This window comes from Cyprinodon tularosa, unplaced genomic scaffold, assembly GCF_016077235.1.
Source record: "Cyprinodon tularosa strain WSP-4 unplaced genomic scaffold, ASM1607723v1 ctg1394, whole genome shotgun sequence".
Classification (NCBI taxonomy): Eukaryota; Metazoa; Chordata; class Actinopteri; order Cyprinodontiformes; family Cyprinodontidae; genus Cyprinodon; species Cyprinodon tularosa.
In genome coordinates this window covers 2,438-21,553 of record NW_024038215.1, presented here as the reverse complement: position 1 = coordinate 21,553, position 19,116 = coordinate 2,438, and the positions used below count along the sequence as shown (strand labels likewise).

At 36.0% G+C, this 19,116-nt stretch overlaps 1 protein-coding gene and 1 long non-coding RNA gene across 3 annotated transcripts; one reads left to right on the top strand and one right to left on the bottom strand.

Moving 5' to 3' along the window:
* Positions 1 to 6,361: 6,361 nt before the first annotated feature.
* LOC119778815 (myelin-oligodendrocyte glycoprotein-like) lies at positions 6,362 to 10,881 on the bottom strand. The gene is made up of 6 exons (XM_038278196.1): positions 10,707 to 10,881; positions 7,458 to 7,817; positions 7,293 to 7,376; positions 7,105 to 7,204; positions 6,809 to 7,010; positions 6,362 to 6,679 (listed from the first exon to the last, which is right to left on the bottom strand). Exons 1-5 carry the CDS (start codon positions 10,789 to 10,791, stop codon positions 6,815 to 6,817), a joined length of 825 nt encoding a protein of 274 aa, XP_038134124.1. The 5' UTR covers positions 10,792 to 10,881; the 3' UTR covers positions 6,362 to 6,679; positions 6,809 to 6,814.
* A 990-nt stretch (positions 10,882 to 11,871) lies between these two features.
* LOC119778816 lies at positions 11,872 to 18,873 on the top strand. Of its 2 annotated transcripts, XR_005280136.1 has the most exons (3): positions 11,872 to 11,970; positions 17,310 to 17,431; positions 18,119 to 18,873. It is a non-coding gene; the product is annotated as an uncharacterized LOC119778816 (long non-coding RNA). The 2 variants fall into 2 exon arrangements; XR_005280135.1 differs by lacking the exon at positions 18,119 to 18,873 and having other exon boundaries at positions 17,310 to 17,469.
* The last annotated feature ends 243 nt before the right edge of the window (positions 18,874 to 19,116 follow it).

The following is a 19,116-nucleotide window of genomic DNA, read 5'->3' as shown; positions in this document are numbered from 1 at the left end:
AGCTTGAGCAGAGCAGCAGAGGGGGAGAAAACCAGGAGGGTTCAGAGGCTAACGGCAGGCTGAGGGCTTGGTGGGGGCTGAGCTTGGTTAGAGCTTGTAGATCTCCAGGTTTGAGTTTCCCTTCCAGATTCTTCTGGGAGCAGGCTGGCCGATCTTTGACAGGTGTTGCTGTTTTAGATATAATTTAAATTTATTGACATTATTAGCAAGATATGTTTTGGCAGATTATTCCATTCTTTCATACCTCTAAACACTAAAGTATTTTTTTATGGCATTTGTTCTCACTATGGGTAAAGTGAAATTACCTTTATTTGCTGTCTAGCACTGTTCTGGTGATTTTCTACACTGAAAGGAAGATGCTTGAACAAAAAAGAAGGAAGTTTTGAATTAGAAATATTTCTTATGAAAATTAATGTCCTTGGACTAAGATTGCCTACGCAATCAAGTTTTCTTCTGGCCTATGGAAAACATTTGCCTGACCCACATTTGGATGTGGGTCAGGCATTTACACACAGCCACAACACTGAGCCTGGTTCTGCTGTTGGTGTCTTCCTGTTAAAAGGGAGTTTTTCCTCTCCACTGTAGCTACAAGCGTGCTTGGTGTTGGGTTCAAATATGTAGGTTTGTAAAAGAAGAACAGAAATACACAGTAAGAGATTTTCAAACAACAGCTCCTGCAGGAATGGAAGAGAGTGCACCAAACTCACTACTCTCTCTCCGACCCCCTTCCTTGCAGTTGTCTTTTATTAACAGAACATAACACATGGTTGCAAACAGAGTATTGTTCTGACAGAACAATTGATCAGTTCATAAGACAGGAGGCTCCACCAGAATCACAAGGCAGGGTGGTCTCTTGACTGAACCATAACACAGAGTGAAGCATCTCATTTCTACAATGTTTCATATGAACACACATGAATATTCATTGAATAAACCTAACACTTGGTGGTAAGGATTGCATTTGAATCAATGAGTCGATGCAATCAACTGGTTTACCTTAAATAGAAAACTTTGAATCAATTCGACTGTATGATCTGGTGAACTGTAAAGTTCCTTGAGATGACATGTGTTGTTAATTGGTGCTATAGAAATAAACTGAATTCAATTGATAGATCCAATCAGAAGATTATGTTTATCTGTAAACTGGAAAGCGGATAGGGTAACCATGACAGCTAAGGGGCAGAGCACAGGCATTGTAAGGTAGATGGACCTGAGGCTATAGGGAAATGATATAAGTAGGATGGGGCAGCTTCTGTAATCTAACATCTAAACATGTAGATTGATAGGGCCAATAAAATGAATCAATGCATTTTTTCTCAAGAATCATTTAGAAACAAAACAGCTGAAAAAATAAGTAGAATAAATAAGCTCTATTTTTATTTACTACAAATGCCTGTTTGTTATAGGTTCACATTGAGACTGAAAGTAACAGAGTTAAAAATCCAGGTTAATTCTGAAGGAAAAAGAAAGTAAAACTATTACTACTTCATTGGATAATTTGTTTTTCCATGAAAATAAAAAAGAAACAAAACAAAAAACCCCAAGAGATTTTGATCACACCTCAGAAGGAATAAATGGAAATAACGTACTGATGTGAACATTATAGTGATGACAGTTTAGTATGATCAATTAATCTATAGGGATGATCTTATAGCTTGTTTTATTTTAGAGAGCTTGTTAACACATTTTCTTGAGTTATATTAAACAACTTTATTTCTTAAGATATTTCCATTGTTATAGAAATACAGATTAGTCCTTTAATATCCTTTAGTTAGCCTATGGATTACTTAATACATTATCTGTTGGACTAGACAAATGAGGGGTCTGGTGAGGGATTTCTTTCCTGCTGGATTTTGGGAACCTATTCAACAACAAACTGTTTACTGCAACTGGTTAGAACTTGTCAGGCTGCTGGGAAGCTGATTTTAATTTAATTTCTGTAAGGATTAAAGGTAACTCCCCTTGGTGGAATTCCCCATTTGAAGAGATGTGACAAGTAATATGTTTAGTAAAAACATTTTACCAAGAGATGATGCATATACACATAATGCCAATGTGTGATAACAGACTGCATGGGGCTTAGAGCTGTGTTTTTACGCCATCCCTTTTCCTTCAATGGCATCATTATATGTTCTTTCTTTGGGGACTCATCTACAGTTCAAAAAATAAAAACATAGGAAAAAAAAGGAAGAGGAAGGAGAGCGGGGATCAATGAGAGGCATTGTTATTGTGCAGGTGGGTTTTTTCAGGTGCTTCCCCAAACTGTCATCTCATAATGGCATCTGTTTCTGCCTGCAGCCAAAAGGTTCGATATCATCTGAGCTCTGATATATCAAAATTCCCCAGGACTTTTAAACATAACAGGTAATTTTCCAGTCAGACAAAACAACTCGATTGTTTAGATTTTAAAGGTAAAAATTAAGCAAAAAAGACTGTTGGTCAACAGAGGCGTGCAAAAACAGTCTCATGACATCAACTATGTTAATTATCACGTAGTAATATGTAGCTGTGAAGGAAAGCAATATGTGGGTTTTAAAAGGGTTTGTAAAACAAATGTGGTAAAGTGTGGCTTGTGTTTAGTCCTTTACTCTGATACCACTAAATAAAGTCTGGTACGACCAACCAAAAGAGGTAAACAGAAATTCATTAGAGAAGCTATAAATGTCCACAGCTAGGGTTAGGAGACTTGTCCATAAGAGAATTGTTTATTCTAAACTCCACAAATATGGTTACTGCGGAGGAAGAGAGCCATTAGATATCCATTTAATGTTTGCCTTGTTGGTCAGGAAAATAACAGATGCAACCAAAGGAATGCTTTGTTCAACTGTAATGATAAGCAAACGAGGAATACATAGTCGGTCCTAAGGGCTATTTATCTGCATTAGATGTGATGGAGCAGGAACAAACCTTAAGTCTTCAGGAGACTGACCCCTGTTTGGAGTTGGACATGCGTGGCCTAGACAGAGTACTAGGGCTAAAGTTTTATACCTGAACAATAGCCACAGTTTAACCATAATAGGGCAACACTTAATTACATAAAAAAAGCACCTTTACATTTGATTTTTTTATTTTATTTGAAAAAAAAAATACTTTATTTTAGGGTGAGTAACTGTTTAGGACAAGGCAACAGACACATGGAGCTGACTGAGAAGAAGCAGACAGAATATAACTTGAATTATGACTTGATTTCATAATCAAACAATAAATAAAGTACAAAACATAAATTCTTTCTATGTTTTATTACTGTGGTTATGTTTTCAAGAATTCATTATGTACACATAAGAAAGTAATTCACCCACAGACAGATTCTTCTTAGTTTTCCATATTACTTGCAGTTATCAGACATACTCTGATATTCTAGCCTGGCCAGCCAGTCTGACTTTGCCATGACGTCAGTCAGTCTGGTAGACCAGACCACATGAAGATGATTATGATTTGTTTTTATTTCTGTAATGATTAAAAAGAATCTCCCCTTGATGTAATTTCCCATTTGAAGAACCCTTGCAATGTATTCATTAGTTTTTTGAAATTTTACCATCAAGTGATGCCTGTATCCATAATACCAAAGTTTCAACAGAGTCTTATGTTGGGCTGAAAGCAGGGACACTGCCTCATTTCCAGTTTAAAGCATTAAAAACAAGAAGAAAAAGGAGATCAGACACCAATGAGAGGCTTTGCTAGTTAGCAGGTGGCATCTGTTCCTTCCTGCAGGCAAAAGGTTTGCCTTCATTTTAGTTTCGGCTGATGTAAATTCACCTGGAATATGAAACACCACAGGTACTTTTCCCAGTCAGAAAGAAAAACCCTAGATTGTTCACGGTGGTAGTGATTCAAAATTTCCCCACTTTCTTTGATCGGACCTTGGCTGGTCCCCTACAATTCCTTTCTAAACATCAATCTTTGTAATAAAATATTCTCTGATGTTTTTTGGACATTACCATTTAAAGAGGAGCGTTATCTCCTGGTCAGACCCTGTAATTCAGAGAGAGGATGGAGTAAGAGTAAAAAAAATATGCACTCCCACGGGAAGGAGGGGGTCAATTCAGTGGCTGGAAGTTGGAGGGGATTCTGCTGGGTGTTGCAGGAAAGTGGACTGCCATTCAGCTGCCATTTGACTGGGAAGGGCCACACTGAATGGCTTCTACCGTAGATTTCAGTCGACAATGGCTTGCTAATATACACTGGGCCTGAAGCAAGGACCAAATGATGGCCTATAAAAAGGTTGCTCTGGTATCACTCAAGTAACATCATGATGGATAAAACTAAAGAGGTTTCTTAGGACCTTTGCAACCTTACCCCCAAAACACCAGACGTCATTTAGACGTTTTTTAGGCTAAATGTGGTCGGTCCGCCATAGTGCTGATTTAATGCAGAAATATTTGTTGAAAATTGGGCTGTGATTGTTCAGTCCTCTTTTTTCCAACTATCGGAAGATAACGGCTTTTCACCTCTCACTTTTCAACCAAATTCAGACGTCGTTTGGACGCGTTACCTTTTCAATGTTTTTTTTTTAAGATTCAAAAATGTAGGTTCATAAAAGAGAAATTGAGTCCACACAGAAGAGGGATTTTTTAACGGCTTCTGCAGAAGGAGAGAGCTACATTCAGCTACATCTACTCTCTGGTGGGTTTCCTCAGCAGAAGCCTTTTTATTAGCAGATCATAACACATGAAGTGGGTTACAAAATAGAGTGTTCTTCTGACAAGGCAATTGATCAGGTCATAGGACAAAATGCTCCTCCTGATTGAATCACAGAATAGAGTGGTCTCCTGATAACTGTGATTAGCCTTGCACAAACATCAGCAATTTTCTACCACCGTTGCATGACAGTTTGCAGTAAACAGAGTGAAGCATCTTATTTCTCCAATGTTCCATATGCACAAACAATAACTTTATAATCCTCATTGAATAAACCTGAGTTTTTTCAACCAGTTTTTGCTCAGCGTGTAATGATGGCATTTGGTTACAGAAGGATTTCTAAATTTCTGAATGTTCCACTGAGCACTGATGGGACCATAATCCAGAGGTGGAAAGAATATATCATACATGTAAATTATTTACATTTATAATTTATTGAGATATTTTACATTTCCACAGCTTGTTTATATACATTTGTGTTTCTTTAGAACCACGAATTATTGCACACTAACCTCCTGTTGTAAACAGGGATGCTGTGGGTCTCTATGGAGTCTGATCAGCTGATAACTGGTCATTATTTTGGGTAAGAAAACGCTGATAATCCCTGAAAATGCGTTCCTCCCTAATTCTTCCATTTCCAAATGGTGCCTCTTTATACAGAAGTGGATATTAAATGCCTGAGAGTAACTGGTGTAATCTGGCTTCAGTTGCCCTCAGTCACTATCTGTGTCTCACCAATTTCCCTCTCTCTCCAAAATATGTGCAGATGTTCAATTGGAGTAATAGGCGGCACATTTTCTCTCCAACATTGTTCCTAATAAATCAAAAACTTTGTGTGTAAGCCTATGTATGCAGTTTTCAGGTCCTGTTTTTTGAATACACCAGCTCTAGAAATGAGATGGTCAGTGGAGCACAAAGCTGTTCCTTTGGGAAATACATCTGCATCAGATGTGATAAACCTAAAGCATGCAGACTGACCTATGGTTGGACATGCCTGGTCTAGACAGATTAGGAAAGTTGGTTACCTGAACATGGGATTATCATGACATAGGCGCATATCATATGAATCAATATAAAAATGTAGTGCAATAGTAACAGTATGACTATAATAGAACAGCAATAGGTTGCCTTAAAAACGCTCCCTTAGCAATTTCAAGTTTATCTGTAAAAAACTTAAAATAAACTACAGTAATAGACACAAGGAGCTGATTGAGCAGCACTAGACAAAAGATAATTTAAACATTTTAAAGTTCACTTTATTTTAATAAATAGTCAATAGTAAAAAAAAATTGAAATACAAAAAAATGCTTTTTTTAAGTTATCTTGTTATTCATACTTTATAGAAACATCAAAAAGATTATTTACCAACAATTCATGAATCTTAAATGAACCAGCATTTGATTTAGAGAAACATCTTTACTTATTAATAAAAATAAAAACTGTTCCTTTATCAGACATGTTCTGATCCGTCTGTTCAAATACTTTAAATCATTCAGTGTCAGTTAAAGTGCTTAAAGTTTTCAAATAGAAAAACTTCAGTTTTCAGCAGCATCTCCTTATAAAACAGTTCATTAGCAAGTGACCTGTCACCTACATTCATAAATTAATGTACTTATAGTAACCAGCCTATTTACTTAAAAAGTCAGGAAATATAATTAAAGTACTTTGTACTTAAGCTTCTCATCAGATTCTGATCTACAGATCTTTTTTTTTAACTGTTCACTTTCCTATAAAGTCTTTTCTTTTTCTTCTATTAACAGCCACATCATCGTTGTTTTTGGCCCCTTTCCCAGTCTAGCCCCTTCTTTTTTTTCCTCAAATTTTTCTCCATGTTAGGGGTGATGTTCATATCTCCCTTGCTTTGCAAATTATTGGAGAGAAACAAAGAGGTGTTTCTCTGAACCACCTGCAGCCGCAGTAAGGCATTACAACAGCATTTAAAGTGTAGAAATTAAAAAAATATTTCTACACTTGATAAAAACATCAGAACATCTGAAGTTTTGGAGGATTCCTGCAGAGTCTGACAGCAAACATGTAGAACCTTCAGGAGAAAAAAAAAAGTCCAGAGTCAAACAAAGTCTCTCATCTATGTGAGGTGAAATTCAACACTGCACTCTATCAGCTGATGACATCATCCTATGACCCCCTCCAGCTGCTGAGTCAGACTCACCTGGTTTCACCGATATGACTCTGACTGATCATGAGGACTGTGTCCATCTGCAGGATTCTGCTGCCGGGTAGAATCTGAATCCTGAGGAAGCTGCAGGAGAGAAGACTTCATGGAGCTTCCATCTATATCAATGCAGGTCTGCACTTGAGCAAAGCAGAATAACTTTTGGGTTGATGCCTGAAACAGGGGACTCTTCTGAATCCTTTAAAAAGCAAAAGAAAGAAGTTTTTTTTATTATTTAACCAATTGAGTGATGGAGGAAGAAGAGTTGATGAGTTTTATTCTTTCTTACTTACTTCTTGTTCTTTTTAACTTTGCAGACGAAAACTGAACTCAGAGAAATGATGAAGAAAAAAATAATAATAGGAAAGAAAAGCATCATCCTGTATCGACCACCTGAAAATGAAGAATAAAAGAAGTCAATAATAAAGCAGAGTTTGGTTATTAGATGCTGAATGGTCTTTGGATCAACCTGCAGACTCACCGGTTCTGATGGTCTCTTCCTCTGGGGCTGGACTGGTTCTCTGAGGAACCGTCTCTGCTGTAGTCGTTTGAACAAAGCCTGGGTCTGAAACATCAACAGGATCCATTAGATTCTCCAGAACCAAATAAACCAACCAGAACCTGCAGTTTGGAGCAGTTTCCTCACCAACAACCAGCAGAACCTCTGCTTCTATGCTCAGGTTTGGGATGAAACACCTGAACCTCCCGCTATCCTCCAAGCTCACGTTGTGGATCCTCAGAGACACGTCTCCATGTCTCAGTCCTTCTGACAGAGACGTCCTCTGGATGTACGTCTCCATCATCATGTCTCTGTCCATCTTCCTGAACCGGTGCACGTACACGTACTCCACACGCTTCTGTGGGCCTGAGGCCTTCAGGTCCGGTCTGGACCACTCCACAGTCTTCTCCACAGCGTTCCAATAAGGATCCACCCGACATGGAAGGATGACATCATCTCCAGGAGCCGCTAGGATTGGTTCAGATGAAGCAATCAGCTGATAGTTACCTGGAAACACCGGAAAGTTTGTGAAGTTTTTGTAAATATGAATCATGTAACAACAGGAACATTTCCTCAACCCATCAACTTCTGTATTCGGTCAGTCAGATGAATTTAGAAAAAAAATCCAATCATAATTTGAGAACCTTCCAGGAAGTATTTCCAGCAAGGAAGGTATTTTTTTCCAGGAAGCTGTTACAGTTTCCATAGTGTCGTGATTTCCATTTGAATTCCTCGAAAATAAGCAGATCGGCACAGATATTCATCAAAAGGCTTTTCCAGTTTAAACAAAACAGACAAAGAAAAAAATCCCTGAGCGCTTCCTGATTCAAAAGTAGAGAAAGATGAGCAGTAAGCAGTAACCCTTAGATGTGTTTCAGGAACAGGAACCAACATCTTCAACATGATAAACCTGCTGAAATGTTAACTGATGACAAGCTAATTAGCGAGAATAAAACCTCCTCAAGCTCTACTTGCTTCAACCTGCCTCAGCAACTGATTCAAACGACTTTTTATCACTTTGATCTAAAAGAAAACCTTTGTTAAATATATAAATATTTTTTTTATATCAGTCATCATAATTGATATCAGTAGTCAGATCAATTATGCTCCACCAACTGTCCTCAGCAGGGTCAACTGAGGTAATAGGTAGATGGAGACCATGCATGATAAACCTCATCTCTGATCCCCTATCATGGTCTATAAATAAATGCTCAAAATGATGATTATTTTATTTACAGAATTACTTTTAGTTCTTTATAAAATATTAAAATAAAATCTCATATTGCTGTTTACAGATTAATGTTCCACAGTAATGTCCCAGCTGGATGCTGATCTGTTTTTATTCATTAATTCACCACTGTCTGTTTTCAGATCAGATCCATATATTCACCATGACTCAGCTATTTTAAAGCTGATATTTCTGTTTATTGTCATGTGACTCAGGTCTTTCTCTGCTTATTGCTGAGTAATACCATCTGAAACGCTGAGTCATTGTGATTCACATGCTGACTAACTGAATGATTTAAAAGAGCAGCTTTTTGATGAAAGTTATCAGAGACACTTCATAATGCAGGACTCTGACCCTCCTTTTGTTACTGTATCTGGACTCAAAGCTTTTGTTAGGTTTTCATGTTTTGCCAAAAAGTGAGCCCAAACATAAATGTGAATCTCATCTATTTATCTATTGTTGAAACTGCAACAGTGATAAGAGACGCTATAGATAGATGGACAGGTTCCTGTTAGTGCCTCATTTATAGTGCTGCACTGATGCCATTTTTTCCCCGATACCTGGCTGTGCAGTATCGGCCGATACTGATACCATCTGCTTGAAATTGATGTGTGTCTGTATATAGGAAGAACTGCATACTACTTGGATGTAAAATAATTGCCATCATGGCTTTGCCAAGCTGCTGCCTACCTTTGTGAAGCAGGAAAAAGACTAAAACAAAGTGAATCCAGTAGAACTTTTTATTGCCTACCTGGAATGGGAGACAATAGTTGAATAAACTTTTGGCTCTAAAAATGGTATCGGTGCCCAATTTTTTTGGTACTCGCCAATACAGATGCAACCATTTTTGTGCTGGATCGGGGCCCCGCCTGATACTGGTATCGGTGCAACACTACTCATTTAGAAAGTGCTCAAAAACTTCAGTGCTTCACTAGTTTTTACAACTACAATTAGAAAGACATCCTTTACACTCCTATGTGTCCATCTATAGCTGTATTAAGATATAAAAAAATACTAACATAAGACTGAAAATTATGATTCCCAGACATACAAAGTGATATAATTGGATAACTGTTTCAGTGATTTTTATCCTCCTTCACAAGCAGCAAAATATAACTGTGAATTTTGTCCCACATGTGCTTTAACAGCCAGTATAAGTTGTGATTTTTTGTTTTTCCAATTCATTGATTCACTGATTTTTACTCTACTGTGTTTGCTTTAATTTAATTACAAAAGACAAACAGATATAGTGTTTTTAAATACATAGTTGGAGAAACATTTATTATGTTTTATACTAAAGTAAATCAGTTTAGATTAGTTTAAATCTGCAGCTGTCCCTGTTTCTGTGTTCTATTAAAAAACATCTGCTGTATCTGCTAATATAATAATGCCAGAGAAAATTATTTCAAGTCACCTCTGCATGACATTAAAATCTGAATAGGATTTGTTGGATTTGGTCTCGATATGTAGAACCTCTGCAGTCTGAAAATGTCCTGTTATATAAGAAAATGACAGAAATTTGAACTGAATTAATGTTTGTTTGTTTTTTTAACTAATAAAGAAGTAAACAGTTAAACACTCTGTTATGTCAAACTTAGTGTATAATAATGATAAAAAGCGGCACTCAGTTGCTGTTTTTGCTGAAAAAGCTCTAACGGCTTTTTGGTGGCCTCTCTTTTTTTAACCAACCGAGCTTCTAAGTTTAAATTCAACATAACATAGCCAATCACACTACATCTCAAAGTGAGAGATCCAATGAGGTCACAGCGGTAGGTGGAGCTTAGGAGCAGCGGGAGATTAAAAAAAAAAGCGCTGATTGAAACTGAAAGCTGCACCTGTTCTGAGTAAATGAGGGGAAAGATAAAATAAAATAAATTTGCCTTTTATGGTTGGGGCCTGTCCCAATCAGTGGGGACATCCCTCTGAGATCAGTCCCCACAAACCATAGCGGTCCTTACGAAAATTATGCCTGAAAGTTAATGAAATGGAGTAAACATCTAAGTAGCATTGTATTATAAAACTAAATATTACTGAAATCAAAGTCTGAAATAATTCCTTTCAACAGTATTATAACGTTAGTTCCTAAACTGTTAATGTTATTCTTTTAAAACTAAGATTTTTTCTGGAACAGTTTCCCATCAGTCACATTTAGTGGAACCTATCCTTACCTTTAACTGGTGTCCAGATAAAAAACAGGCAGAAGATAAAAATAGAAAATGTTGAACGATCACAGGAAACCTGCAGCTCTCCCATCGCAGCACGTGGAGTAAATTACTGTCGAACGTAGAGCGTCGTTCCTCTCTGTCAACTGTACGTGAAGCGTCACTGAACTGCTGTAAGAAGGAGTGGAGCATGTCTCTAAAAGACATGCAATAGCCCCGCCTGTATGAGTCATAGCCAACGGGCATAGTGGTACAAAACAAACCCAAGTTATATATTTTTTTCCTTTCTGCTTAATATAGCTGACTCCCAGATAATGACACCTTGCTAAATCAATTATTTACAGAACCAAACTTGTCTCAAATCAGAATAATCCCTGATACAGTTACTTAAACTTTTTTTCTAAAACATAGCAGATATATATAGCCTATGTATAAAGAGAATTCCAACGCGTCCAAAGCTAAAACACCAGTCTTTAAGTCTCAGTTAAATTAATAACTGTAAACTGCACTGTTTAGTGGGTCACCAGAATAAATAGATAAATAAAAACAAGCCACCTCTACAGTATGTCATGTATTTGTCCGGACAGGTTCATTCACTGCAGATTTGACTCACCTGGTTCAGTGGCTGGGAAGAAAAACACATGACATAGAGATGACTTGTTGCTCCAGATCCCCCATGTCTGTCCCATAGGTCACAATGTCTGGTTCTGCTTATCATGCAGTTCCAAAGTCCTCAGAAAGTTGCTACAGACTCCAAACATGCTGCAGTTCCTCTCAGTGTCTCCTCCCACTTATTCTTTTATAAAAATAATTCAGGGGAGGTGAATCCCCATAATGGCTGACCTTATGGAGAACAAAACGTAAATCATACAGTCTGTACACGTCCTGCTTTGCATGAAATCAGACCATAAGGCTGACATTGGCCAATATTTCAACATCAGAGATTATTTTCCTCATTTGACTGTTTTTGTGGTTCTTCTCTTGTTGTTGAACTCGTTATTCCATTAGCTATTCCTACAAACACATATTTATCGTACTGTATGTGTAAGTTAGGAAAAAAACAAAGAAATAAACCAGAAGAGCTTCATCATGAAAATTATCACCAAAACCTGAGATAACATTCATTGGTTATAACTCAGGGAAAGAATGTAGTTTCTAGCCAATCAGAAAGAGTGACGTCACACAGGTGATTTCCTGTTGTTAACAGAAGGGAAGTGCTTCTAGCTGTGATTACAGCGACACCTGAAACTGCTGCTTTTTATGCTTCAGGGTAAGTTCTGAGACATTTAGTTTGATGTTAACTTCTGTATGAAGCTTTGCTAAAAAAGACAGTTTTAGAAGATTTTTTATTCAGTTAAAATGTGATAATTTCACTTAGCTTAGCTCTGTTTATTTCTAGCATTAGGACTTTAACAGAGTCTGAAGTTCCACTTTCTGTTTCCTGGTCAGGGGTTTTTATGTTCCAGTGTATTTAAAGACTAAAATAAATTGATTATTCTATTAAAACACCAATAAAATCAGATAGTAGAGGAAACCCAGGGTTATAATGGGACAGCTAGATGATTCTCTGCTGACAGAGAGCAGGTTTTAGCAGGAGCAGCAATGGGACTGCTGATCAGAATAAGATCCCAAAAAAAAAAATGCAGGAAACAAACCCTACAGTAACAGAGAACTGATTAAAATATCGTAGAAAGAGAAATACCTGATCGACAGATAAGACCATAACTTTTCTTCTTTTTCCATATGGATTTTTAAAGCCGCTATAAGCCAGTAAAATCAGAAATAATCCTTGGGGCCTTTTTTTGTTTTGACTTTCCTCAGATTCAGAAGTTTGAATTTATTTTATTGTCATCAACTCATATTCCTTTAATAGAGCTATGTTAAAGGTTTTAAAGGATCAATAGTCTATATTTGGCTCATGAAAATGTTTAATCAAACTCAAACATTTTTTATTGAATCCAACATGACAGTCAGCGCTTAATGCTTCATAAGTCTGTCTGTTTTTTTTGTTGTTTTTTTTAAAGAACTTTTGAGTTTCGTTCATCACTGTCTTACTCATGTTCATCTGATTTGGATGAGGGGAACTTTGTAAAAAAAACAACAACATAAAAAAAAAAAAACCCTTGAGTTATTATGTTTTGTAAATAAATGAGCTGTTTGATGATCTGAAAACATGAAAGTGTGACAGAAACCAGAAGCAGTCTGTAGAGGAGGTAACTAGGTTTTTATGGCACCATATTGGTTTGTTATTTACTTTTATCACATATCTGAGGTCACCAGGTCCACAGGAGAGAAATGTTGCTTCTTGCATTGACATAACGATTGTCTACAGTGTAACAGCTGGATAGTTCATCTAATCGACCCTTGTTAGCTCATATTTTAATGCCATAATGAAAACAAATACTGACACAGGTTATCACAACGAAACTGTTTGGCAACCAGTGTGCATAACAAACGGGATATCATCTGGATGAACTTTGACCTTAGTGTGACAGCAGATGTTTCTACATGACTCTCCTGCGCAACAATCTGCTGTTGAACTTTGACCCACATTGAGGATTTTAAACACTTTTAATCCCACTAAACTGAAGCAGATTTGAAGCTATTTTAGGGTTGAGTGGTTCTGCCAGACACATAATAAACCACACCAACAGAGCCACATGCTTCTGTTGACATTGTTAAAACAGGAAGAAATGTGTTTAAAACAGAGGCATGGTCATCACCATGGCAACAGTAGGTAACTTCTACATGCAGCATTATAGTAGTATAGTATAGTATTAAAGACTAAATAGATCTAAAGAATAGTTTATTTCTTTCAAATAGTTTAATTACAAACAGAGATTTATAAACATGTGGAATCGGATGAAGGAGTTTGCAACCGAAGGATTCTTGGTTTAAAACCCAGCTGCGGCTTTTTGTGTCATTCTGTCCTAGAGCAGAACATTTTTCCTGCATCTTTTACTGATGGTGGTCAGAGGGTCCGGGGGGGGGTCTGTGTACGGTAGCCTGGCTTCTGGCAGTGAGCCCCAGAGCAGCTGTGGCTACAATGTAGCTACATTTGTTGATTAGAGCGCCTGGATGCTCTAATCAATCATTTAAATAAAGTTATATAGTTAAAAAATAAATAATAATAAAAACAGGGCTTCCAACTTTTCACCAAACCTTTGAGTGAGATTTTGAAATAGTTTGGACAGTGAACCCTTGTCAGGGTTAGATTGAAAGGCTCTGAGGTGCTGCTAAAGGTTGTAGGTTTTTCAGAGAATTTAACTGAAACAAAACGGCAAAATGTGGAATTTTTAGAGAATTTAACTAAAAGTATGGGCCCTACCTGCATCTACTGTAAAGAATATCACAACTGTGTTTATTAATAATTCCATGATCAAGTAAAATATAAAATGCAAAACAAATTAGTTATTACTGGATTACTGGCACTAATAAGGAAACCGTGCAAACTACAATGTGTCGGAATATTATGTAATAGGCTAAGGATAAAAAATCTTACTCTTATAAAATTTTTACAATTGACAATTCAGACCTTCTTTGAGGCGGTAGATTCTATAAAAACTCACTATGACACAAGACAGCACTTTCATTTTGGGAAATGTAAAGAAAATTAGGTTTATAAACATATTTAGACTTTAGATAGATTTTGTAATTTTGTTTACACAAGTGAAAAATAAAAAGCAACAGTTCTTTTCTGTTGTGGATCTCCTACGGGTTTGTGAGGCATGTCTGAAAGCTTTAAGAATTTAGTTTAGTTTGTTGTTGGTTTAATTATTCCTAAAATCCAACAGGTGATTATTCAACTAGACTGAGCAATAATTATTTTACTTGTGAGCAAAACATGGACTAAATCTAAGAACTAAATCAGGAGGCTAAATTAGAGAAAACAAGGAATAAAGCTTGATTACAGAAACAGCTCTAGATGTAGAGAAAACAAACCATTTGATCTGATCCTACACTCAGTCTCCACATTGATTATTTAATCCAGCTGCTGTATAGTTTATTCATATTTACTCAAGCACTTTGCTTCAATTCTTCAATAATTTACAAAGTGAATGATCTTAGTCCAGATAAGATAAGATAAAATTCAAATGGCATACCTGGTAATAAATGCTAGGAAATCCCAGTATTTTTTCAATATCTGGCTAAGGTCCCTCAGCTCAGCTGCTGCACAGTTAATAGGTGGGCTGGATCTAAAATATGGACTGGATATAAACCTGGCATGTACCTGTATATTAGCACTGAGGTTGTGTTGAAAAAGTGGTCTGGATTTTTATCAGCATTGTATTTTTATATATCAATAAGTGGAATGGAGTTTTGTTTTAATGTCCGTCATTGTTTTGCGTGAAAAAAATGGAGAAAAGGATGGAAAAGGAGTGAGAGCGTGTGAAGACACAGAGATGCATGAGTCTCGCTGCCAATGAGTGAGAGTTGACAGCCCTGTAAAAAAGAAGGCAAAGTCAAGATTGCAATATTTCTTTAATTGAAAATCTGCCATCCAGGACATGACTTCCCTCAGGCCTTAAGGCACTAAAACATCCCCAAACAGCAAAATCACGATAATAGTTTTGCATTTTGTTGGTTCTTTTCATCACATGTTTTATTAACCTGTATAGACCTGCAATCCCCAGTTTCAGCTTCTAATCTCTGATGAAAGTGAAAACAGAATAAGTTTTAATGAAACTCTGATTTAATGTGTTACCTAGATTGGAAAAACCCCTGATGTTATTTTCCCTCTTAAATCTTCAAAGCAGCATCAAGTATTTATTGCTTTATTGTTGTTATTCACACTCTAGTTAAATAACAGTAATGAAACATTACATTCAGTTCACAACAAGAAAAGCTTTGTTCAAAAAATTCAGAGCAAATTCTAGTTCTCCAATCATTATTTTCACCACACAGAAGAGAATTTATGAAGATCAGATTTTGTTTTCGGTCTGTAATGAGGTAGAGCAGAGATCTGATATAACAGGACAGCAGTTCTGAGCTCCTACTGATCCAGGATCTGCAGATGTGTGTCTATAGCTCTTCTATGTGCTGCAGCTCTTAATGATGCTAAAAAAATAAGATTGGAATCAGTTCTAAATAAAGGAAAGATATATTTTAGTATAATTTATAAAGGGGTTTTAGTGTTATTTTGCTGCACATTATTTTCACAAACTACATTAGCTTTATTCTATAATGGAGTATTAGGGCCAGGCTAGAGATTCTTTTCTTCTATTTCGAGTATAAAGTCGTAACATTAAGCGAATAATGTCGTAATTTACAAGAAAAAGTCACAACAAGAGTAGTCATAAAATTACAGGAATAAAGTCGTAATATTAAGAGAATAATAGCATAAAATTACGGAAAACAAGTTGTATTTACAACCCCTACAAGACGAAATTTCTTCCCTAAAATGAGGAATGTCGAGCCTCATGTGAAGTTATACTTTGACTCTGGTTTGACAAATAAGGAAATCTTTTAGCACCACTATCAAACTGGGCAGTAGGTCAAAGTGGTGGAGCTGGTCGGCCATCATCTGCTGGTTGGAGCTCGAAGCTTTCTTTGTGAAACGGGTTGTTGAATGATGACTTCATTCTCGAAATATTGTGACTTTGTTCTCGTAATGCTACAACTTTATTCTCAAAATAAAAAAAAATACAAAATAAATAAAAAAATATCTAGACTGGCCCTAATACCCCGTTGTAGTTTTGATCTTAATTATTATTTTTTTTTTTTACATTATTCTACTTACTGGAAATTTATTATAACTAAGTTTATCTCTTCGAAATTTGTGTGGATTTCTTATCCTTTCAGAAATCATACGCTTTATGTCTTTGATACTTAAAAATGGAAAATAAAACAGGATTTGTTAAAATTTATAATATAAATTGCTTCAGTTTTTATCAAAGTTGTTTTCTCAGCTCAAGATCAAGCTCATTTTGAAGCTGCAGGGGCAGGTTAGTTGAAAAAGTATTTGTTTAAAAAAATAAAATAAGATAGGGTCAGTTTTGGTCTCCATTCTATAGATCAGGTCTAATAACCAGCAGCATAGAGAGGTCTGGGTTTCTGTGCATAGATGATGATCAGCTGTATGATGATCTAGAAGTAGGAGGATGACTTCACCTGATGCTTCATCATCTGCTGAACTGTTTATACAAACAGTCTGAATGCTGGTTCTCTGCTCGTGCCTGAAACTATCAACCCTCATGTTAGCGTAGTAAGAAAAACAAAACCCTGAGGAGAGCTACCGTTTTCAGCCTGTTGTGTAAATATTTAGTCTCTAAAGCTCTTGTATCTCGTTAATAAATGACATCATTACATAAACAGGAAACATTATTAAAGGTATTTTTAACTCAACATGACAGGTTTATTGTTTCTCCTGACAGAAAAATCTTAACAATTTGCCGTCATATATGAATTAAACCCTTTAAAGGTTTTCTTCAACATTTAATTTACTTTGGTTGGAAACAATGAAGGGTAACAGGAAAAAAGCTGTCAAAATGCAGATGTGGAAATCCAGAGTTTATAATCAGGTTGTGTTTTTGTCTTAGATGAAAAACATCTCTAAACTTCAATGTGTTCCTTCTTTTGACTTCACCCTTTTTTCTCATTTACCTGTAGGAGTGAAGCAGGTGATCGAATAATGACAATGAGAAAGGCCTTAAAGATGACTTGGACAGAGGACAAGATGAGGACGGGATGAGATGAGGACAGAGGACAAGAGGAGGACACAAAAGAATACTGTAATGTTACTTTAAAATAAACTGAGGTTGAAGCTTCAGATTGTTCTACATTTATTGCTGAGTCAAATATTAGCCTCAAGGAACGCATTAGCTGCAGAGTCCAAACTGCTGATGTCACCAACCTGAAGAAGAGTTTCCACATCGAAGCTATTTTTAATTCTCACGTGTGTCTGTGGTTTTCCTCGTTCTACATAATTATAAAAAAAAAAATCCAGAAGTGGTTTCACGTGACATGTCATCACTGGTGAATCAGGTGTTTCCATGACAGCTAATCCACCAGTTTAAATGACATATGATGTTTTTGTAATGATAGTTCCTTTTATTCTATTTCTACATGTAATCTCCATTAAATCCTAGATGTTTTTTTAAAGAGAGAGCTGTTTAATAAAAAGAGTTTACAAACATGAGAAAATTAACATTTAACTAAATTAAATAAGCTAATAAAATATCAAACTAAATCACTATAAAAATTAAATTATATATTTAATTAAATAACCAATGAGCTGTGATGATCTAGAACAACGGATCTGTTATAACAAAATACTCTAAGTCATAAAATCATTGGTCATTGATTCTTTAACCATCAAAGCAGGTTTATTTCTAGAGAGAACATTTGAATTACAAGCTGAACAAATAAAGTGCAGTTGTTTGCAGTAGATTAACATAAAATCATTTTTTTCCTCCCAGGTGAAGAAGGACCTGCTCAGCCGACTCAGCCTGGGTTTATCTGGGGTCGGTCTATCACTGTGAACTGCTACGCTCTATTGTTAGGATTCCCATGAGAACATTTTACTGTCAGGTTTAGGAAAATTTAGACAATGGACTAAAACCCTGATGTTTGAGATAACAGTTTAAAATGAATAATTAAAAGCAAAAATTAAAACATCTTATTTTCAGGGTTTCAGCATCTTTTCAGTCTTCTGGGAGTTTGATCCAGATAACTGATGCAACTGAATTCTGCTTCTATATGCTTAATTCTGGAGATGGAGATTTATAGACTTAAAGAAATATTTTCTATTTTCTCTCTGAGTTTCACAGAGTCAGTAAGGACTTTGTTGTACTTAGTGAATTATGTAACTTCTAGATTTTAAGGCTAAACTCTCTTCTGTTGTTTGACTTTTCACTCTAATCTAATTCTTTCAGTGATTACCAGCTCTGATTAGGAATTATTTACTCCCAGGTTTAAAATAAACTGATCTTAAAATAACTCTGAAGAAGTCCTTTGATTCAAACTGCTTCCTGCTAACATTCTTCCTACATGATGAAGTAAGACCTTTGGAAGAAGGAAACAACCTATAACCTAATAATTATAGCAGAGCAGTGATACTAAAAACAATTAGAGCTTCCTGCTGTGGCTGAATTCCATATTCTGCAGTTTCATAATGTTCCAGTCACCACCTTGTTCTTCCAGTCTTACAGTGCTCCATGTTGCAACCAGTTACTGAATTTCCTTTTTATATATATATATTTATATATATATATATATATATATATATATATATATATATATATATATATATCTATCTATCTATCTATCTATCTATCTATCTATCTATCTATCTATCTATCTATCTATCTATCTATCTATCTATCTATCTATCTATCTATCTATCTATCTATCTATCTATCTATCTATCTATCTATCTATCTATCTATCTATCTATCTATCTATCTATCTATCTATC

Coding starts and splice junctions, on each gene's coding strand:
- LOC119778815 (XM_038278196.1), bottom strand. CDS start 10,791: ATGGGAGAGCTGCAGGTTTCCTGTGATCGTTCAACATTTTCTATTTTT. Junction 7,377..7,457: donor AGAGGTTCTGCTGGTTGTTG/GTGAGGAAACTG, acceptor TTGATGTTTCAG/ACCCAGGCTTTGTTCAAACG. Junction 7,205..7,292: donor GGAAGAGACCATCAGAACCG/GTGAGTCTGCAG, acceptor CTTCATTTTCAG/GTGGTCGATACAGGATGATG.